This window comes from Odocoileus virginianus, chromosome 7 (genome assembly GCF_023699985.2).
Source record: "Odocoileus virginianus isolate 20LAN1187 ecotype Illinois chromosome 7, Ovbor_1.2, whole genome shotgun sequence".
Classification (NCBI taxonomy): domain Eukaryota; kingdom Metazoa; phylum Chordata; class Mammalia; order Artiodactyla; family Cervidae; genus Odocoileus; species Odocoileus virginianus.
In genome coordinates, this window is record NC_069680.1 from 41867139 (window position 1) to 41891132 (window position 23994).

Genomic DNA, 23994 nt, shown 5'->3' on the forward strand with positions numbered 1-23994 from the left:
TTTATTTGAAAGAGGGATTTATTTGAAAGAAATCATCCTGAATAAATTGGATGGTTATAGGACTATCTGGAAAAGGACATTTAACCCATCCTTCTTGTTGTTGTTTAGTTGCTAAGTCATGTCTGACTCTTCCGCGGCCCCATGGATTGTATGTAGCCTGCCAGGCTCCTCTGTCCCTGGGATTTCCCAGGCAAGAATACAGGAGTGGGTTTCCATTTCCTTCTCAAGGGGATCTTCCTGACCCAGGGACTGAACCCACATCTCCTGCATCAGCAGACAGATTGTTTACCACTGAGCCACCTGGGAAGCCCATTTAACCATCACAGAAATACAAAATAAAACCAAATACATCTCCTTTCACCTGCGGTCCAAAGATTTGGTTATTCACAGAAACCTTCAATTCATCAAATCTAACATGGAACTTATCCCTCCAAATATATCCGCTTTCCTTGCAACATTCTTCATCTCAGTGAAGCCTATGCCAGGATCGTCTGGCAGTCATCCTGTAAGTCTCCAAGTCATCATTCCTTAAAATCCTCTTGAATTCTTTCATTTTCCTCTTTCTTTACTGCTTTTACCTTGGTCAAACCCTTACTTCTCACCCAGATCATAACTATAGCTTCTTCTTCAGTTCGTTATCTGCCTCCACACTTGCCCTTCCAATTCATTTTCTACACTGCCATCCTAGTGAGCTTTCTAAATCAGAGCATTCCTTCCTTTGAATTTGGCTACAGTGCCCTAAAATCCTCCTTATTGAGTCAGAGCTCTGTGACACCACCACCATTGACTAACCCCTGCCTCCCACTTTAGCCCATCTCATTACCCTCCTCATGTTTATCCCAGTGTATTCAGCTAAGTGCAGCCCCTTAAATATACTAAGCCTGCCCCTCTGGACCTTTGCATATGTAATCCCTCAATATGGAACACCTTCCATTAGCTTTCATTATATTTGCTTAATCAGTCCTTACTCATTCTCAAGAACTTGGACAAACACTGTATCTTCATGAAAATTTGCCCATCCCCAATGTCAAACATCCAGTTTAAATTGATGCTCTTTCTCTTCGTTTTCATAACACCCTGTGCATCTCTTTCACAGAAATGGAGTCATCTGCTTTCCTCTATGTCTTTTATGTCTTTTACTGACCCATAAATTCTAGTGGGCTTGGAGGCAGGAGCAGATTCATAACCACTGTCATGCCCAGATAGTGGCTAATACAATATCTGTCACAAAACACATCTGCTGAATGAATGAGTGAATAAATCAATTAATTAATTAATACTAATTTTTGCATGTCCCTAATCAGGAGACAAGCTAGTAGGGGTTTCCAACTATTTGTTCCATGGTCTGCTTTGGCAGCCTGTTGAGGCCTATAGACCCCTCTAAGAGTAATGTTTCTAAACACATAAAATAAAATACATGGGTAGACAAAGAAAACCTATTAAATGAAATCAAATAATAAACTAGCTTTGTGACAGAGCAATGTTTGTGTTTCTGTGTGATGCCCTTGAATAACAAGATCTTGTAGGAGATCTAATAACTACTGTGATTTTAAAATAGCAATGAGAATAAAAGACTTTCCTGGTAGCTCAGCTGGTAAAGAATCTACTGCAATGCAGGAGACCTGGGTTTGATCCTTGGGTTGGGAAGATCCCCTGGAGAAGGGAATGACTACCCACTCCAGTATTCTCCAGTCCATGGAGAATTCCATGGACTGTATAGTCCATGGTGTTGCAGAGTCAGACACAACTGAGTGACTTTCACTTTCAATGAGAATAAAAGATATTTCCATATATGCAGTTACTATGTGTGATATAAAAATATTCATGGTTCCTATTGGTGACAAAAGTCATAGTACTGATATTACTGTCACTTGTTGCCTACATTCACAATTGAAAGAAGTGCTAAATAACATATGAGCGTGCTCAGTCGTATCTGACTCTTTGCAACACCATGGACTATATAACCCATCAGGCTCCTTGGTCCATGGAATTTTCCAGGCAAGAATACTGGAGTGGGTTGCCATTTCCTACTCCAATGCTAAATTACGGTACAGATAAAGGCAAAAATGGAATTATTCTCATCTAACTTATTATTCTTCATCTAAGTTTATCGCAATTAAGAACCTTTATTCAACAGGAATTCCTCAAAGGCATGGACCTTCAGTAAAGTCAAAAGAGGCCAGCAGGGCAGACTCCACTGCTGGAATTACTGAGCATTTGTCAAGAGGCAGCCTGTGTGCCACGCTATGAATTGCCAAGTTATACCTCAGATGTATTAGAAACGAGTAAGTATGGACTTCTATCCTGTTTTCATGTTTTTAGCTACTGGTGTTTAAAAGTACTTAGGCTACTTTTTGTACTATTTGTAACAAACAAAATAAAAACATCACCAGTCAGCAGCCTCCCTAATTTTTTGAGGCTCTGTTTCTTAATTTGGATCATGCTATAACAATACCCTACTTCAGTCAGGGTTAATTGAGAGGATTACATAAAATCACATTTGCAAGGTGCTTAGCCAGTGCTTTCACTAGATAGTAGTTGCCAATGGGCATTTTCTCAGGTTCTACAGAAGCTTAAGGCACCAAAAGCATTATGGATCGAGGTAGAAATGTTGTATGCCATAACCTAGGCTCATTACCAGTGCCCTTGACCAGGTAATTTGTTTCAGGGAAAGTGGAAGTCAATGAGACTAGAATTCTCAATTGAACTTAGAAGTGGTCAACCTAGAACTCCCAAATATGACCTCTGGCTTGTCCTTTTCTTACCTGCTCTAAAACAAAATCATCTCTCAAAAAACATGATTAAGGAAGTCCAGAAAGAAAATCTGCATTTGATGCAATCGTCTTGACCAGGATATAATTCATTTAAATGATGAGAACTTTTACTTTACCTGGTATTCTTCATATGTGGTAATGTAGTGTGTGTATACATTACATAGACCTGAAATAACAACAGTCATGTTCAGCATCCCATAAGCTTCAAATTCCTAGGGCAAAAGGGAGAGTGCAATAAAATTACTCTTCATCTTAAAGTGTATTATAATTTTTGTTATATTTAACATACAATTATCAATATGAATTTTTATTATAACATATCTATCTTAATATCTTTCCCAATGATCAAAATTGCCCAGGAATACAGGAGAATCAGAGAGTCCTCGGTGAAAAGTTAAAAGGCTTAATACTGCACTCCAGTCGGGCAAGTCAATGGACCTATGAACATCCTAATAATTGTATTTGCTGATGCAGAACCTTATTACTAAAAATATAGATTTTTTTTATCAATTTCCTAAAAAGTCTAAAGGGAGCATTATTAGCTAGCCATAGTAGCTATTTCCAGCTCCAAATAATTATGGATTATGTTAATTAATTAATGCTGATTATGTCATTTTAGAACCATTGACAATACTTTCTGAAATAAAGAAAATCACAAATATAGATTAAACACATAATTTTCAACATGTGTTAGATTTTTTATATAGGACTTTAAGATATTAATGTACTTGGGGTCATTTACTACTGAATCCATAAAACTCATCAATTTTAAATTAGTAGTACATAAATACTAATAAAATATTTTAATCCTACTATATTTCCTTTATATTTTTAAGTTTATTCTTATGCCATCAATATTTCATATTCACCTCCAGCCTTTACTTTCAAGAAGTGTAAAACTCTTATCATCTTAGCAAAGATTAATTTAAAAGGTATCAGATCATAAGGATAGGGAATTCTTCTCTTTTCCAAATAAAAATGCATAGGTATATTATTTCATTTGTACTTACTTCTTGAACTGCCTGCCGAAGTCTTCGTCCAGACATGGTCCTGAATCAAGAAAACAGAATTATCTAAGTGGCTTCCTATTCAGAATGTATGCAAGGTACACAGACTTGGAATGAAAGCCAAAAAGTTAGCCTGGCTACACAGCAGTAAAGTGTATAGAAACAACACACACAATAGTAAAGTGTGTAGAAACAACACAAGTTCTAGTTGAGCTTTTTTCCACACTGCCCTATCTTCAAAATAAATCCTAAACCAAAACCAGACAAGCTGAAGGAGGAAAACAGAAGTGAATATCACTGGCAGAAGATCACAATTGTCTTCCATTCACTGAGTCAACAGTTGGTTACATTCTATGTTAATAAGAGCTGAGGCAAGTAGAGAGTACTATTCCTGCCTACAGAGAACTTATGTTTCATTCATTTATTTAGCTCAGATGGTCAAGAAACCACCTGCAATGCAGGAGACCTGGGTTCAATCCCTGCATCAGGAAAATCCCCTGGAGATGGGAATGGATACCCACTCCATTATTCTTACCTAGAGAATTCCATGGCCAGAAGAGCCTGGGGGATTACAGTACATGGGGACACAACTGAGCTACTAACTTTATACCAGATCCACTTCAAATTGCTGAGGCCTCAACAATATGGAGCTTACATTCTTGGAAGAGAAGATGGTCAATAGAAAATAAAAAAGTGAGATGACAATAAGTGCAATGGAGAATATAAGGTAGGATAAGGATGAAAGAGGATGGTGGCAGTCATTGTGGTGATGGTGGTAGTGATATAATGGTGCTGGTAGCAGTGGTGGGTGAAAACAATGTTATGTACTGTAAGCAGGACTGGCATCTCTGCTAGAGTTTTCAGCAGAGCAATGAAGGAATGAAAGAGTTGGCCATGGAGATATATGGAAGGTAAGTGTTGCAGGTAGAAGGAGCTGTTTAAGTTCAAAAGCTCTAAAACAGGAGCATGCTTGGTAGTCTGAGAATCACAGTGGAACCAAGGTGGCTGCAGCAGGTGTGATTGAGGCAAATCAATTTTGTATGGAGTGGTACAAAATCAGATCAGACAGTTTGCTGAAGAGAGCATCGCAGAGGGCCTTGCTCGATATTATAAGGGTGTGAGGGTTTATCTGGAGAGTTGGGAAGCTATTGAAAGGTTATGATAAGTGACATGATTTAACTTATGCTTTATAGGGATAACTCTGGCTATAACATTGAGAAAAGACTATAGAGGAGTAGGGAGAGGCAAGAAAGTGAGAAGGTTATTGCAGTAATCCAGGGGAGAGCAATGGTGACTTAGACAAGTGGGGAGGAGGTGGGGGGCGCAGAATGATGGGAAGTGTTGAAGAGAACATGCAGAATTTGCTGAGGGATTTAAAGCAGGGAAAATTGAAAAAGAATTCAGGGATGACTGAGATTTAGGCCCCGAGCAATGGAAAGATACAAAATTGCTACTTACTAAGATAGGAAATATGGCATAAAGAGCAAATTTAAAACATGTTTCCAGGCTTCTAATACCTAAACTGATTGTTTCATGTTCCTGTATTTTAATATTATTTAAAGTCTTTCTGCTGACATAATAAGTCACTGCATAATTTTAATCTGGAATGATAACTTCTTAAATTTTTATGTTTACTTCAAGATACCCACTAGTGAGAGGCATAAAGAGGTTTATTCTTCAGAGGCCCCACCAAAAGAGGGTTAGGAATATTTGTCACTGTTGCCATACATAGCACAGTAGGATAGAAAAGAGTCAGTACAGGGTTATCTGTATGATAAGAAGTGATTCCAACAGAAACACATCTACAACTACCATAAAAATCTCACAAAATAAAAAAGAGGAACTTACGTGAACTCCCCAGGGATGGCAGTGATAGCCAAGAACCCAAGAGTAACAATCTGAACATCAACAATATCTGGGTGCCAGGGATGAGGTTTTAACAGCTGAGAACAAAAAGCATGAAAACTGTGTTAAGAATATTAGTCTCTTTGCTCAAGAGACCAATGCTGCTCACAGAATTTCCTTTGTTATTGGATATTAAATGTTTCCAGTTGTTTGGGGTGTCTTAATCCTACACAGTCACAGATTTTTTTCCAAGTCATGCAGTATTAAATATTCTGTCTAGTATTAATATGTGAATTTCAAATACCAGTGCCCCATTAACTAGGAATTATTTTCTCATCAATGAAGTTTTTGGTGGCTTTATCTTTATGGTATCACAATGTGTAATAGATAACCAAGGTTCTCCTATATTACCATGGTGACTATCCCTATACAAGACAAATAAGGAATTACCATCATTTAGAATAACTTAATTATTTCTTTTTTTGCTCTAACTAGCACTTTAAATCTTCAGTTACCAAGTCTTGCCTTACTTTTCTTCTCCAAGAGAGTGTATCCGTTACCATGTTCAGATTAGCATAGAATCTTTCCTTCTATTCCTTCATTTCCTCTCCTTCTTGAAGAATTTCTAAGTAAATGTTAGCAAAAAACTGTATTTAAAAATTGTTCCTACATCAAAAATTCATGGTATTACAAACACTGGCATGAATATGAAAATCCATGTTCCAAAGGGTACTTAAAGAATATTGCTTTAGTTAATAATGTTGCCTGAGTTGTGAAAAATAACCTGAGATGTCTTTCTCTGTGAGGAATTCTGTGCTCATAAATCTTAATCTTATTCTTCCTTTTCCTCTGTTCTAATTGTTTCAGTTATTTACTATGGATGTAAACACCTAAGTCAGTATATTTAAATAATCATACCCCTTACCTCTTTAGAGTTAAACTTATGGCATCCATATTTTTAATATTAAAAATTTGATTTGGGAACATTTGTATAATACACAGATCTACTATTCAACATGGACCTATTCATATCTGACAATTCATAAATTTAAAAATAACAATATACTAATTTCACCATGATAATCCAAATGCATTACCTCTCCAGTATGAAGAAGGACTGGCTTTGGTTTATGGCATTCTTTGATTTCTTCAGATGGCTTGCCCAGAACCTGGTCCCGAAGAGTGTCCCAAAATGAATCCCCTTCCATCATCCCTATTAAGAATGTTATGATTAGTATGATTGCAACGCTCTGAAAAATGCCATCATTTTGACAAATGTTGTACAGCAATGCTTTTAGAACTTTGAGAGGTTTTATTAAGATTGCTGTTCAATGATTTCAAACAGTTTGCATAGTAGAAGAGGTAAAATTTCCTGTACATATTAAAATAGGAGCCATTATTTAATTAGACCCTCAGTGTGGTTGATAGAGTAAAAGAATGTCTATGTTCTACATCTTTCAGGTTTTCTTTTTACTGCTCTTCCTCAACCATGTTGCCAATTTCAAAAATATGATATAATTAAATGCAGGTCAATGAGTTGAATTATCTTTCTCCTATTTTGAAAGCTATAAAAGATATCTCCAGTTTGAAGTACCAGTTGTTTAACTTGTGGTCTCTAAAGACCCTCTCTTTATCTCCACTTAATTATGTGTATACACACACACGAGCCATTAAAAACCACCAAGCCTAACACCCATAATCTAGGAAAAAGCTATGTTAACTACAAAACCTAAGAACATAGAATATATAATCAGGAAAATATAATTACTATGAACATATTTGGACCTACTTACAGAGCACACATGGGACTCTCAAAGAACTCTTCTAGCTCAATAACAAAAAGACAAATAGACCAATTTAAAAATAAGAAAAATATATAAAGATATTTCTTCAACGAAGACACAATAATGGCCAAAAAACAAAAGATGCTCAATATCCCAGGAAAATGCAAATCAAAACCATAATGAGATACCACTCCACACCCCAGGAGTAGCTAGAATCAAAAAAAGGAAGATAAAAACAAGTGTTGGTGAGGATGTGAAAAAATTAGAATCTTCAGAGAGAAACTGATGAGAACATAAAATTGTACAATGATTTGAAAATACTCTGGTAGTTCCTCAAATGATTAAACATAGAATTTTACCATGTGATCCAGCAATTCCACTTTCAGGCATGTACCAAAGAAATGAACTCATATGCTCACACAAAAGCCTGGACATGAATATTTATAACAGCATTATTCCTAACAGCCCAAAACAGAACTACTCAAATGTCCATCAGCTGAGAAATGCATAAATAAAATCTGACAAAACCATACAGTGAAATATTATTCAGTCACAATATGACATAAACGAACTTATCTACAAAATAGACTCACAGATATAGAGAACAGACGTGACTGCCAAGGGAGAGGGCTGGATTGGGAGCTTGGGATTAGCAGATGCAACTATTATATAGAGAATGGATAAAAAACAAGATTCTACTGTATAACATAGGAAACTATATTGAATATCCTATAATAAATCACAAGGGAAAAGAAAATGGAAAAGAATGTGTATATATATATACACACACACATTATATATATACAGATTTGTGTATAACAATCACTTTGCTGTCCAGCAGAAATTAACACTACACTGAAATCAACTCTACCTCAATAAAACAATTTTTAAAAAGAAAAAAAGCCATGAAATTATTTTAGAATCCATGTTACAACATGGATGAACCTTGAAAACATGATGCTAAGTGAAAGAAGCCAACACAAAAAGCCACATATTTTTATGATTCCATTTATACGAAACATCCAGAAGAGGTAAATATAGAGAGAGAGTTTAGTGGTTTCTTAGGTCTGGAAGAGATGGGGACTGGGCTGTGATAGCTAAAATGTACAGGGTTTCTCTTTGAGGTGATGACAATGTTCTAAAATTGATAGCAGTGATGGTTGCATGTATCTATGAATACATTAAAAACCATTGAATTTTATGTTCTGTGAATTTTGTCTCAATAAAGCTATCAAAAATTATTTTAGAACATTAGACCAAGCTAGATGAAATACTGCCAGGAAAGATGATGCCAACTGTATCATGTTACAACTGTATTTATTTTTCAACTAATGGTTCCAAAATATACATGAAATAAGCCAAAATATTGCCTGTTGTTGCTACTCTTCAATTTGTTTAACTTTGTGTATTTTCCAATGCATGTTATCACAGTGATAATCAGGATAAAGTATAAAATCTATAATAATCAGTTATAAATTCATGGAAATACACACAGGAAGAAGACCCAGGATCACAATCTGTATGCTCCTAAAATCTTCTGTTCTGAGGAATTTGGGCTCCAATAAAGAATTCCAGGAAAGAGACACTAATAACCAGATGGAAAGGCCAATTCATATTGTGGGTGTTAAAATGACACTCCTACTCTGTACCACTCCAAATCCATTCCTGCCCAATTTAAAACTATTCCTCCACAGGTTGAAATGCAGAGAGAATCTCTTCTATCTGAATCAGTGGAAAGCTAAATTATGAAAGATACCGACAGCTGAGAAATCATGTACAAATCTGGAAAGTGTACCTATCCCTAAATTTTAAAAATTAAAATAGTAAATGCATTGGCTACGTGAAACCCTGTTAAGGAACAGAATCCTGAAGTTCAGAATCTAGAACCATAAACCTGATCAGACTGCACCTCACCCTGAGTAAAATTGAGGGTTCCAAATCCGTCAATTGTGCCAGCTGCAAAGCTGTAGCCCAAGGCTGGTTTACATGTTTTTGCCTAAAGGAAAAAAAATGAAAACAAACAAAAGAAACAGAAGTTGAACTTCAACGATAAGATCAGCCCAGAGATTTGTCCTTGTGGCACATAATCAGTGTGACTCCGTGACACTTACTGTGTGTGTTGAATTGAGCCAGACGGTGACATCCGTCATATTCACCCACTGATGAGCTGAAGCCAGTGGCCCAGTAACCTCCTGGGAGGCGGACTCATACAGTTCCTAGAAAACCCACACAGCCTTACCATGAAAAGCAAATGAGCTAAAATGAAAACTATACTTTTACCCAACAAATGCCAATTTGGAAAAGCATCTTTTGGTCAAGTTTTGTGGTGCTGGCTGATCAGCCAGAGCATTTTCAACTCTCCACCAAACCCACAGTGACTTCCCAGAAACCTGAAGGCCCTGAGACTGTGGACCTAGGTTTATTGCCTACAAATACAGAATTCCAGCAATGCAGGCTATGGCACAAGATGCTCCAACCTCACTGGAAAGATGGGAAATTTTAAGGTTAGGAGTGAAAGCTTTAGTTGCTCAGTCGTGTCCAACTTTGCAACCCCATGGACTGTAATATAGCCCGCCAGGCTCCTCTGTCCATGGGATTCTCCAGGCAAGAATACTGGAAAGTGAAGTCTTAAGCACTGAAACACCAAGGAGGTCCCTGGCAATGTTTGTTTTTATTCATCTCTATCCTACAGTAGAGGAGGCAGACCCTGCTTCAGCACCAGTGTCCTTACCTAACATCTAACTCATTTTCATTCTATTGCCATCCCAGTTTCCACTGCCATGTGGGAACTCAAGAGATAAGTCAGAAACACCAGCTGCAGCCCACCTCCCCTGATTTCCTTGTGGTTGCTGTTGTTGAGTCTCTTAAGTCCTGTAGGACTGCCTCCCTGATTAAGAGGAAAGTTGTGCCTTGCTGAGAATGTGGGACCGATCTCTCTGTCTCTAGGCTCAGAATGGTAACAAAATTTCTGATGCCAAATTGTGTCACAGGTGTACACCCTAAATAGAATCTGTTAATTTAGAACAATCCGCTGATGATACCACAGTAATTAAAAAGAAACTGCAGCAATTAGGCTGGCTGGTGTCTTCTGTTTTTAAAGGTGCTTTTGTTCTTTCTTAATTGCTCCTGAAACAGTTTAGAACCCTTGAGACACAATATTTACATAACACACACACACACACACACACACACACACACTCTGATGGGCATGCTCATTAAAGGTATGGGTAAGCTATAAAAAGAAAGAGATTTAACTATCTTTGTTAGAGATGGTTGCGCTCAAAGCTATCCTTTTGTCTTTTCCACTGGAAACATCTTCATCGGAGCTGATACAAAATCTGTGAGCAAACTAGAAGGTAAAATTTAGGAGAGGAAGGAGGGTAGAGTAACTGGCAGTAAGCTCTCTGGAAACCAGATTCTCTCTTCATCAAAAGATCTTTTAAAAAAGAAAGAAAACATAAGATGGATGATCTTTGCCATATCAAAAAAGACCAGGGACTAATCTGAATGCAAACTGCAAGAACTGGGAATTGTGCCACTCAGCTTTACCTTGTCCCCAAAGAAAAATAGGAAATGGTCAGGGGACTTGGCAGGCAAAGGCCCCAGAGACTTCTGAGAATTTGGGTCATATCTGATACTACGTTATTTGAAAACTACAATCTATCATCTAACTGCCTGAAGCAAGCACTCTGGCTGAAAGAATGTTTTCCTGATTACTTGCTTTTAAATGTACTTACTCCCTGTAGGAAGTCAGTCACAAGCAGTCAGAGAGAGGCTCCTGTGCGGTATATGAAACAACCTTCCTGATTGATAAACAGCATTCATACCTTTAGACTCGGGGCAGCTTGAGCTCTTGCTGTCTTCCTTACAAAGACCAACTTCCTAATGAAAAATGTCAGTGGATTTTAAAGTATAGTTTTGAAAGAAGATAAAAGCAGCAGGGCCCGCAGCTTACCTTTGCTTTATCATATATTATCCGTCCTATGATTTGTGTACTTTCAAACATATCCTGCCCAGGGCCCACAGCAACACACATGCTAGGCTGGAACAAAATGACGCAAGGTATGTTCTTAGTGAAATTAGTGATTCTTTCAAAGGAAGGAAAATGATAAGCAAATCTGAGCAAACAGACTTTCTTTTTGGCTGTGTGGCCTGTTGGACCTTTGTTCCCCAACCAGTCAGGGACTGAACCCAAGTTCCCTGCATAGGAAACAGAGTTTTAACCACTGGACCACTAGGGAAGTCCCAGCAAAGAGAATTTTTTTAAGGCCACATTCCAGCCTCTCTTTCCAGATGTTCTCCCAATTTACAGATTATGAAAAACAAAATCATTCTGGAATTGGAGCCATGAACATTGCTAGAATTTATCTATTTTAACATAAGACATAAAATTGATGCATAATATTCTATTGCAAATACATATCATAATTTATTTAACCATTTCATGTATGAATTTTGGAATTTACCAAATAATCATCTACTCTAATGTGAATTAATAATGTGTAAAAATTTTGCAAATGAAGGGTAACAAAGACTTTTTTTCATTGTATTATAATTGATTAAAAATGTTGTATTAGTTTCTGGTGTAGGAAGACTTTCTTTTTTCTTTTTAAAAAATTGGAGTATCATTGCTTTATAATAGGAAGACTTTCTATATAAAAATATAAAAATGTAAAGTATAAGAGAAAAGTATAATTGTTAAAAATATATTTCTCATTGGGTGGATGGACTTGACTGGGATAAAATAAATAGCCTAAACACGGTGTTTAATAAAAGCAATATCACAGGTGAAATATTCTATAAACACAAAGAATAAGAACCAGAAGCTAGCACCTGCTGCTCATGTCAAAGGTGAAAAATCTAAATGCAGATGAGGGGAAGCAGTTAAATAAACAATGGCACAGCCTCACTTGTTGAGTGTAAAGCTTACTACACAGAACTATCTAGAGGGATAAAGAGATTTTTTTATAGACAAATTAGGTAGAAAACCCAAATCCTGGACACAAAAAAACAAAACCTCAACAAATAAGTTATAAATTGTTGTTCATGGATGCACACATGTAGGAAGAGGTGTGATAGTGGTAATTTTGGGGAAAAGGAGCAGGTGGAGGGGAGGAAGGTAAGCAGGGACTTTCACTTTTTACTGCTCTTTAAGATTTCCATGTGGTTTGAATTTTTGTGGTGGTATTGGTGTAGTTGCTAAGTCATGTCTGACTCTTGCAACTCATGGACTGTAGCCTGCCAGGCTCCTCTGTTCATGGGATTCTCTAGGCAAGAATACTGGAGTGGGTTGCCATTTCCTTCTCCAGGAGATCTTCCTGACCCAGAAATTGAAACTGGGTCTCCTGCACTGCAGGCAGATTCTTTACCAACTGAGCTACAAGGGAAGCCTCAAGTTTTTACAGCAACACTTTTTTTGTTGTTTTGTAATTTATAAGAAAAAGAATTTTGATGTTACATTTTTAGAAAAACCCTAAAGATGTGATAATCAGAGAGAAATGTCTCAGGCAGGCAGTTTTTGTACTAAATTGTGACTTCAGAAATGCCAAGGCAAAATGTATCAAGCTGTCCAAGTTTAGGAAAGGATATTTTCTGTGACATTTACTAAATTGTCTTACCATTCAAAAAATATAAGCATCAAATGGAAAACTATAATTTTACCCAATCAAAATTTAGTGGGTGCTCTTGAGAAGAGCAAATGCTAGCAGTAAGTAGGCCAGAGTATACTTGAGGAGAACATAATTGTAAATTAACAGTGAGTACTTAAACATAAAACGTCCATGAGATGCAAAAAACAAAGATTTAATGTCATCATTACCTACCCCACCAATGGGACAAGAGCTATTGGCGTTTTCACAAGACTCTCCCGTGTTGGTGCAATGTGGGCCAAGAACATTGGGGGAAACATCTCCGAGATTTGATGAAGCAAAAGCTGCTACATACGGTCCCTGCCAAAAGAAACATCCAATTGCCTTGTATGCGTTCTTATTTACTACAACGAGTTCCATTAAAAAGGCAGACATTCAACCCACTCTGGTGAACTATTCAAAATCATTTGCATAGGATAAAAGGAGGATATTTCTCAGGTACAATATTCTGAGAAAGATTTTTGTTTCTGTAAAGACTCACATTCCAGTCAACATATAAATTATTACTCATAATATTCCAATTATCAATGAAACTATTTTAAGTAAGAGTTACCAATTTGTGTCTCAAACAGCAACATTTTGACAAGAAATACAATGTGCAACAAGTTATAAAATGCTGACCCATAATCTCATGTTTGGTGTTGTACCTGGAACTCAGAGAGCCATTTTTCCTTTAAAAATAAATAGCCTATTGGCTTAAAAAGTAAACAGTCAATCTGGATATTTCTGTTGTACAACTGAACCTAAATATAGCATCCACCATCCAGACTTGCCCTCCACATATCTTTTCTCTATCTCTTCAACCAGAAATAACTATGCAAAATCTTTTTTCAGTAGGGCAAGACCTTAATCTCAACCTAACTGGTCTACCATTTTACCTTAAGTGTCTTAAATTTACCTAAGGAAAGAGATAATCAAGCATAGGAGACTATGTGTCATTTCTTAGACTAAAAAAAATAATGGGAAATTCCTTCCTTGTTCCTAAAACACAGGCTAAAATGAAAAAACAAATAGAAGATTGTCAATTAAGGAGCTAAAAAGTCAAGCCAAATGTTCACAGGGCTAATACTGTTGTTAACAGAACACTTAGTCTAGTCTAGGACCTGGGGTTCTCATCTCGTCATATATCCTGCTGCATTTCAGGTTTGGATGCTGTGGTCAAGCAGAGCAGGGTCCTTCCTCACCACTTACCTATCAGCAGTCCATAATCTACACAGAGCTGATGAGCTTCCTAAAGTACACGGACTAGATTCCGGGACCCCCCAGCTCTGATCCCATCACTCACTGCATTTCAAATACCAGTCTAATGGATTAGGGTTGTCTCTGACTTAGGCCATGTTGCAGGAAAGTAGAACAAAGTCTTTCAAAGGAAATTAAGAGGGAAGGCTGGACCAGAGAAAAGAACTCATTCCCGGTCCTCATTTGGATTCCTACAACATTAACAAGGTGCTTAAAAAAAATAATAATAATAATTTTATATCTCTGGAAACAAAAGTAAACATCAACAGTTTCTCATATCTCCAAGTTGATCAAAAACTATTATATGTTGCAAAAATCTTTAATTTGTTTTTCCTAATCCAACTAACTGAAACTTTATGAAGTCATCAATATAAGTATTTGACACAAAGTCAATAATCATTTAAATTTTTTCTTTCCTGATAATAGAGGGTGGAGAATTCTTCCTATCCAAGCACATCAGTATGTGATATCCATGATGACATTTTCCTCTGAAGATCTGAATCAGCTATTCTGAACACTGCATGAATGATGATACTCAGTGATTAAGATGAAGCTTTCAGTGACATAAATTCTCACCTCTCCAGGTAGATAACCTTTGTTCTTCTCTTGTTCAAAAAGGTAAGATGCATAGCCTACGTTGTCACTATTTACAAGATGATTGGTGTTTTTCATGCTGACTGGGTGGATGGCAAACCAGCTATAAAAGAACAAGAAGACCTAAGTTAGTGATGAGAACCAAATAAATGGAGTCACAAATGATATCTGGGAGCTTAAGTTTCCACTAGCAGGGAAAAAAAATTGCTTTTGACAATAGGCATTCTTTCATTGCTAACGAACTTAAATTACAAATAATATACTCAAGAAGTCTGATCACTTAAATTAACAATACCAAATTATTGTTACAAATATTCCATTACTGTCATCTTCATTGTAAGCTTTTAACTAGAGCCAATACTGGTTAGTTAACAGACAATATACCTACAGAATTGTATCAACATAGACTTTGTCCTTCAAGCAGGTAATACATAATAATTATTTGAATCAATCCAATCCAATTCAATGGACATTTACCGAGAGCCTGCAGTGTACCAAGCACTGAATCAATCACAGTTTACTTTAGAATCTTGCAGAGGACAAAGATGTAAACAAATGGCCTTGATACAGTGTGACAAATGCTATAAATAAGGAGTCATAAAGTGTTTGGGGACCACAGATGACTAGCAATTAATTCTTAAAGGCATTCCAGGGAGAAAGAACAGCAGAATAAATGCACAGGGGTATGCAAGAGGATGCTATGCCTAATTCAATATACCCTTATGCATGGTAATACCTTGTTTAATTGTAAAGCTATAGAGTTTACAAGTTAATTTCACATCTGTTACCTCATTTTAACTTCACAGCAACCGTGAGAGTTAGGCTTTTATTACCTGCATGGTACAAGGTATCTCAAAGAAGCAATCGGGTGCCCCACTTGTCACAGAGGACCAAGGCTAAAGTTTGGGTCTTGTGACACCTTGTCCAGTGGCTTTCAGAGGATCAAACCTCCACACAGGTGAAAAAGGTGTTTACAGGATAGAAGGCTATAAAGCAGACTATCAGGAATACCCAAGAAAAGAGAGATTCCAATTCATAAATTTTCAAGCTAATTTAGGATTTTTAAAAAATCTTTTTTCTTCACAAAAAGCTTTTTTATTTTTTTTTCCCCCTTGGGCTCCAAAATCACTGCAGATGGTGACTGCAGCCCTGGAATTATTATTTTTTTCCATTTATTTTTATTAGTTGGAGGCTAATTACTTTATAATATTGTTAGTGGGTTTTGCCATACATTGACATGATTCATGACAAAAAGCTTTTTTAATATTTTTACCCAAGTAATATGGTGCACAAAACTGAGCATTCAATAGCTCATTCAATATACATGTAGTTAACTCTGGCTCCGTGCCAGACACTGGGGACATAGAGATGAATGAAGCATCACCTCACCCTTGAAAAATGCTTCACCCTTGAAAAATGTGACATCTGAGCTGGGTCTTAAAAGATGAGTAGGAACTTGGCAGGGGAATGACTAGAGAAAAGTCATCTGCAGCAAAGGTATGGAGATAGGAAGGAAATGATGCAGTGTGTTCAGAGACTGGATAGTCAGGTGACCAGGGTAGAAAGGATGAGGGGAAGGAGAGAGGCCAGTTGCTCTTTTCATTCAATCAAGATGAATGCATTAGTAGTGTGTGGTTGGCATTATGTTAAACCTCAACACTAGAGTCAAGTATGTTCTCTGCCATCAAGGAACCATAATAATATCTGGGGAGAAAGCAAAAGCAAAAATTTTTGGTCTACTAATTACACTGTAAACTTGAATTATTTATTTTCATTTACTTTAGGCCTTAGAAAATGGATTGAACTTTTCTCTACCAAACTGAAAAAAATTGTAATCAGAAAAGTTATTTGCATTTCAGAATAGGAAGATGCTGTATCTTTCCTCCTCTGCCCTTTAAAATATATGCTATAAAAATATCAGGCTTGTTAAAGCAAACAAAGTACTTTGGTAAGAGATGAATATTTAAAAAGATATGCAGAAAAGTGGTCATTTTAATTTTAAAAAACACTGTTTATTTTATCTGGTCAAAAAATATTCATCTACATAAAGTTCAAAAGAGAGGAAGAAAGGTTTAGGTAGTTTCAAAAGAAGTGGGAATACAGCCATAAAAAAGATGTCGATGTCCTTGATAATAAACATTTCAAAACAATGACTTTAAAATAATGTCACAGCTAGAGCAAGACTCTACTTGATTCATCATGATGCAATCCCGGTACTGAGGAAAGTCGGAAGATTTGAGATCTAATCATTGTTAGTAGCAAAGTTAGTTTCAGATTTCTAAAAAACTTCTGAAAAATAAATTTCAATCATGCTCAATGGGAAAGAATCTGCCTGCCATTGCAGGAGACTGAGGAGACAGGGGTTTGATCCTTGTGTCAGGAAGATCTCCTGGAGAAGGAACTGGCAACCCACTCCAGTATTCTTGCCTGGAAAATCCCATGCAGCCTGGCAGGCTACAGTCCATAGTGTCGCAAAGAATCATACACAACTGAACACACTCACATATACACAGTGAATCAACAAACTGCAGGTTAAAACAGAATAATTATTCTCTCCTCCTGTGTAACTGAGGTATTTCTAGTGTCTCTTTCAATTCAGACATTGTGTATTTCCTGTTGTGAAACAGAAAAGCCAAATGCAGAATTGAGCTATTTAAACATTCTGAAAAAGTAATAACCCATCCCAGGTTCTGTTCTCTCAGATCTGAGCTGCCCATGGAAGCCAAGGCTTCACATGGAAGCCAAGGTCTGAACAAAGGTGACTGGCAAAGGGGTAAGTAAAGGCTGAAATCCGGCTCCCACTCAGCTCCCCAAGGGAAGCACACCTCCATCAGCCCAGAGAAGGCAGCATCTTTATGTGCTTTGCAGCAAGTCCTACATGCCAGGAATGGCCATCTCCAACCTAAATGTCCACCAAAGAGGAGAACGAGAATATTGTACCTCCATTCAAAGGCAGTGTTCATGAAAATGTGTAACAACATGGGAGATCTTTGGACAAATACAATATAGGACACTGTTCAGATCAGTCGCTCAGTCGTGTCTGACTCTTTGCCACCCCATAAACTGCAGCACGCCAGGCCTCCCTGTCCATCACCAACTGTCGGAGTCTACCCAAACCCATGTCCATTGAGTCAGTGATGCCATCCAACCATCTCATCCTCTGTCATCCCCTTCTCCTCCCGCTCTCAATGTTTCCCAGCATTAGGGTCTTTTCCAATGAATCAATCCTTTGCATCAGGAGGCCAAAGTATTGGAGTTTCAGCTTCAGCATCAGTCCTTCCAATGAACACCCAGGACTGATCTCCTTTAGGATGGACTGGTTGGATCTCCTTGAAGTCCAAGGGACTCTCAAGAGTCTTCTCCAACACCACAGTTTAAAAGCATCAATTATTTGGTGCTCAGCTTTCTTTATAGTCCAACTCTTACATCCATACATGACTACTGAAAAAACCATAGCCTTGATTAGATGGACCTTTGTTGGCAAAGTAATGTCTCTGCTTTTTAATATGCTGTCTAGGTTGGTCATAACTTTCCTTCCAAGGAGTAAGCATCTTTTAATTTCATGGCTGCAATCACCATCTACAGTGATCTTGGAGCCCCAAAAAATAAAGTCAGCCACTGTTTCCACTGTTTCCTCATCTATTTGCCATGAAGTGATGGGACCGGATGCCATGATCTTAGTTTTCTGAATGTTGAGCTTTAAGCCAACTTTTTCACTCTCCTCTTTCGCTTTCATCAAGAGGCTCTTTAGTTCTTCTTCACTTTATGCCATAATGGTGGTATCATCTGGACTCAAAAGTGTTGCCCCAAAAATTCAAGCCCAGCAGACCTCAGAATGGGATCTTATTTGGAAACAGAATTTTTAGAGATATAAACAAGGTAAAATCATACCATCTTTGGTTGGGTCTTAAGTCCAATGACTGGTGCCCTCATAACAAGACAGAGAGATACCCAGATATGGGGATGTAGGAAATGTGAAGATGGAGGCACAAACTGGAGTGATATATCTACAAGCCAAGGATAGGATTGCTAGCAGTCACCAGAAGCTAAGAGAAAGGCATGGAACTGATTCTTCCTCAGAGCCTCCAGAAATAACCAACCTTACTGTTAGATAGGAAGTCAGGCATGAGCAACCAGGAGTGTCCCAGACAAAAAGGATGCAGGTTGATCTCTAAACCCCATCCCAGACGCATCCAGGAGGGCTCATAGATATACTACAAAAATGACCACAGAGACTTTTCCAACTCCTGCACAGGTGCCCTCTGCACACGTGGATACAGACTAACCTCAAGGACTTCCTCAAGTAACCTTAGACATCTGGGAGTCTATTAAGGATTCATAAATATTCTACATATGTCTATGTCTGATTATAACAGACTGAATCACGGGAAGACATGTGCAACAAAGCCTGGTGTTATATAAGTTGCAACTGTCAATCAGCCTTGAGTATATGCTCATTTGCATTTCCTTTCCTTATTGGTGGTAGATACAAGCCCTATTTTGCATAGGGCACCACCAAAAGGAGGAAGAGATGGGAAGTATAAAAAGGGGAAGTCAAGAGGGATTGTTACAATTCCTATGTCTTGGGAGTGTCTGTTTAATAAAAGATCTGTCTGCCTGAGCTGTAATTTGTCTGTTGTTTTAAACTCTTTAGTCCGCTGTTCCAAATCTTTGTAGCAATGAGATAAGAACTGAGGGAGAGAAATAAACTAACCTGACACTGCCAAGACCCTGACTTCAGACTTCTGGCACTTCTTGATCTGTGACAGAACAAATTTCTGCTGTTTTAAACCTGCAGGTCTCTAGTGATTTGTTATGAAAACCCTAAGAAACTAACACAGAAACCATACATTTTAGTGGCTTAGAGCTCTGGCGTTGGACTTAAGTTATTATACCTAACCTATTTGAACTCAATGTCTATATCTGTAACATGATAGGTAGTATCTACCACATGGCATTTGACAATTAAGAGAACAAATATATCTGAAGTGTTTAGCACATAGACTGGTCTATGCTAAGAATGGAATAAATCACCACTGTGATGATGCTATGCTGATTTTGATACTGCTGCTGCTTCAGTAATGATGATGATTGAAAGGAAAAAACTATACAAAGCTATGTTTACATATATGTATAGTTAATAAGATAAAACAATATTAAAATATATGATGCATGTGCATGTATGTATTCAACACATGTATATCACCCCATATAATATAAGCTTTAAATAATTAAATGAAGAAACCCTTCCCTCTTATGCAAGGACTTGAGGGCTTACAAAATACCAGTGTGCCCTCTATTTCCCGATTCCACTGGCAGGGTGGAGCATGTGAATCTGGATAGTAACATATGTGCAGAAGGACCACTCAAATTTGATGACGTTTTGCATGAATGGCAAATATGTACATTAAAATCTGTCATGTGTTAAGCCACTGTAATTTCAAAGTCTATTGCATCACCTGGCATTAGTTAATGCATCTCTAAACACACACCTACTCAACACACGTCTTTTTCATCTGTCTTATGTTCCTCTTTGCCCCACCCCATTACAGACAGTTGGGAAAAGGAAAGGAAAGAATGTTTCATTGTGCTATATTGGAAGGGCTATTAGGCCCAGAATTTTATGCAAAGGACAGCTTGAATCTGAAACAAGCAGATGCAATGGCTACAGACCAGATTGCTCAAATTAAAGAAAGACAATGAGCCATAGCCAGAGAACAGCTTCTGAAGTTATAGGTACACTCGGCGGCCAGTATCTTGGAGAACTGACCATCTCTACTCCAGAGAAGAGATGTCCATTCTCACCTACTCATTTTGTTTTCTTTAAAAGTCCTGGATGGGGAAAAATAAACTCTCAATAATGTTAATGGAGAGATATTTGGTTTGGGTGGATTCCATTAAGTTCATTAAGTTACTGCAATCAAAATTCTTGCAACCTAAATAGCATGATTAAACAAGCAACAGTAGTAAAGTAAGAAGTGGCCGATAAGAGTCTTTATTTTAATTCAGCCGAACTACCCAGGAATTGAAGAAATTGAAAGGAAGACAAAAATGATTCAGCTTTTTTGGGTCTATCACTTAACATGTGTAAAGCCTGAAAATACTAAGATTAGCAAGAGCACTGGAAACAACACTCCGTGCATGCTTGGGTAGAAGCACTGTAAACCAACAAAAGCATCATGTGGAAATTCATGAGACAATCCTTAATAATAAATGTTCCCTTTTGACTCAGCAACCCCACTGTTAGGAAATCACTGGCAAATATATACAAGATTGTTGTTTTGTTTTAGTCACTAAGTTATGACTGACTCTTTGCAACCCCATGGACTGCAGCCTGCCAGGCCCCTCTGTCCATGGGATTTCCCAGGCAAGAATACTGAGTGGTCTCTTCACAAATGCTTGTAAAAGTGTATGACAGAAAAACTATAAACTAAAATGTCAAATGATTGGTGACTCACTGGATATATTACCATACATATGGTAGAACACCATGGACAATAGCCTGCCAGGCTCCTCTGTCCATGGGCTTTCCAAGTCAAGAATACTAGAGTGAGTTGCCATTTCCTTCTCCAGGGAATCTTCCCGACCTAGGGATCGAACCCATGTCTCCTGTATTATAATGAAATACTATACAACAATTTAAAAATGGTGATTTAAAAAATACAAAGTAGCACTGAAATAAATTCATAAAGAATTTCTAAATGAAAGTTATCAAATTCTATATACAATAATCTCTTTAAAAGTAAAATCTCTTTTTTTTTTGAAGGGTTTTATTTTTTTTTTTATAGGCTAATTACTTTACATCATTACAGTAGTTTTTGTCATACATTGAAATGAATCAGCCATGGATTTACATGTATTCCCCATCCCAGTCCCCCCTCCCACCTCCCTCTCCACCCGATCCCTCTGGGTCTTCCCAGTGCACAAAGCAGAGGGGCATAGGATACGAATCTATTCAGATAAATAAATCCTGGTATACTAAAAAAAAAAAAAAAAAGTAAAATCTCTCTTTAAAAATAAAAAGATATAAACATGATTAGGAAAAAAACAGGAAAGAATATATAACAAAACATTAGAAATTATTGAGTCCTAGAACTTCCCTCATAGCTCAGGTGGTGAAGAATCCACCTGCAGTGCAGGAGACCCAGGTTCGATCCCTGGGTTGGGAAGATCCCCTGGAGAAGGAAATGGTGACCCACTCCAGTATTCTTGCCTGGAAATCCCACGGACAGAGGAGCCGGGTGGGCTACAACCCATGGGGTCACAAGGGTTGGACGTGACAGTGACTAAATCACCACCAATGAGTCCTAGGATTACCAGAGGATTTTAAATTTTGTTTTATTTTGATTCATTATTGAAACTTTTAGGAAATATATGAAGAAAAGGAAGATTTTAAAATACAGCACCAAGCTTGATTGCTAATGTAAATTATGACTCTGGGTGACAACAATGTGTAGGTATAGGTTCACTGATGGTAACAAATGTACCAGTCTGGTGATGGGAGTTGGTAATGAGGGAGGCTGTGCATGTGTTTCCAGGCAGGTATACATGGGAAATCTCTGTACTTTCTGTTCAGTTTTGCTGTGAACCTAAAAGTGCTCTAAAAAATAGTCTACAGGAAAAAAAAAAAAAAAAAACTATCACAGCCCTGGCACAGTGTCACTTCTCTCATCTTTTATTGACCAAAGTGGTCCCGGGGCTGGCCAAGTTTCAAGGGCTGGAAAAACTTCCATTTTTGATGGGAACTGGCAAGGTCACTTTGTATAGAATATGTAAGACAAGAGCTGTTGTTCCACTGCCTTTGGAAACTATAATATTCTGCTTAAATATGTTTTTTTTAATCTCTATCAATCCTAAAAAGAGAATAAAAAGCATTGAAAAGTAAGATAAATAGCACAAACTGAAGAGCACAATAATCACAACTCACAAAAAATAAACACACTCATTAAAAGATGAAGATTGTTAAAAAACATATAAAGCTGTATGATATTCATAACAGACACCTTTAAATGTACAAACCAAAAAAAATGAAAGAAAATGACAGAGAAATATACATGGCAAATTCTAACCTACAGAGAGCTGAGTTAGTTATAGGAACATGAAAATACACAGATTTTGAGACAAAGAATTGATTGCTGATCATGATTGATGCAAAGAAATAGAGGAAAACAATAGAAAGAGAAAGTCTAGAGATCTCTTCAAGAAAACTGGAGATACCAAGGGAACATTTCATGCAAAGATGGGCACAATAAAGGACAGAAATGGTAAGGAGCTAACAGAAGCAGAAGATATTAAGAAGAGGTGGCAAGAATACACAGAAGAACTACACAAAAAAGATCTTTACGACCCAGATAATCATGATGGTGTAATCACAACCTAGGGCCAGACATCCTGAAATGTGAAGTCAAGTGGGCCTTAGGAAGCATCACTATGAACAAAGCTAGTGGAGGTGATGGAATTCCAGATGAGGTATTTCAAATGCTAAAAGATGATGCTGCGAAAGTGCTACACTGAATATGTCAGCAAATTTGGAAAACTCAGCAGTGGCCACAGGACTGGAAAAGGTCAGTTTTCTTCCCAATCCCAAAGAAAGGCAATGCAAAAGAATGCTCAAACTACCTCACAATTGCCCTCATCCCAAATGCTAGCAAAGTAATGTTCAAAATTCTCCAAGCCAGACTTCAACAGTACATGAACCGTGAACTTCCTGACATTCAAGCTGCATTTAGAAAAGGCAGAGGAAATTGCTAACATCTGTTGGATCATCGAAAAAGCAAGAGAGTTCCAGAAAATCTTCTACTTCTGCTTTATTGACTACACCAAAGCCTTTGACTGTGTGGATCACAACAAACTGTGGGAAATTCTTCAAGATATGGGTATACCAGAACACCTGACCTGCCTCCTGAGAAATCTGTAGGCAGGTCAAGCAGCACCAGTTAGAACTGGACATGGAACAACAGACTGGTTCAAAATTGGGAAAGGAGTCCGCCAAGGCTGTGTATTGTCACCCTGCTTACTTAACTTATATGCAGAGTGAAGTGAAATGAAGTGAAAGTCACTCAGTTGTGTTTGACTCTTTGCAATCCCGTGGACTATAGAGTTC

General features: G+C 37.6%; 1 protein-coding gene and 1 long non-coding RNA gene across 3 annotated transcripts in view; one reads left to right on the forward strand and one right to left on the reverse strand.

Moving 5' to 3' along the window:
• Positions 1-23994, reverse strand: part of ASAH2 (N-acylsphingosine amidohydrolase 2) — a 62128-nt gene that overhangs the window by 13201 nt on the left and 24933 nt on the right. For both annotated transcript variants that reach the window (XM_070470573.1, XM_070470572.1), the window contains 9 exons: positions 14874-14994; positions 13233-13358; positions 11366-11452; positions 9522-9626; positions 9325-9406; positions 6724-6839; positions 5630-5724; positions 3785-3824; positions 2891-2986 (listed from right to left, as the gene is read on the reverse strand). In XM_070470573.1, the coding sequence (XP_070326674.1) occupies positions 2891-2986; positions 3785-3824; positions 5630-5724; positions 6724-6839; positions 9325-9406; positions 9522-9626; positions 11366-11452; positions 13233-13358; positions 14874-14994 (868 nt within the window). The remainder of the gene's footprint in view (positions 1-2890; positions 2987-3784; positions 3825-5629; positions 5725-6723; positions 6840-9324; positions 9407-9521; positions 9627-11365; positions 11453-13232; positions 13359-14873; positions 14995-23994) is intronic.
• LOC110143868 (uncharacterized) overlaps positions 1-23994 on the forward strand; it is a 34598-nt gene that overhangs the window by 5130 nt on the left and 5474 nt on the right. Inside the window, exons 2-3 of the long non-coding RNA XR_002315717.2 lie at positions 2138-2285; positions 14724-14881. This is a non-coding gene — a long non-coding RNA (uncharacterized lncRNA). The remainder of the gene's footprint in view (positions 1-2137; positions 2286-14723; positions 14882-23994) is intronic.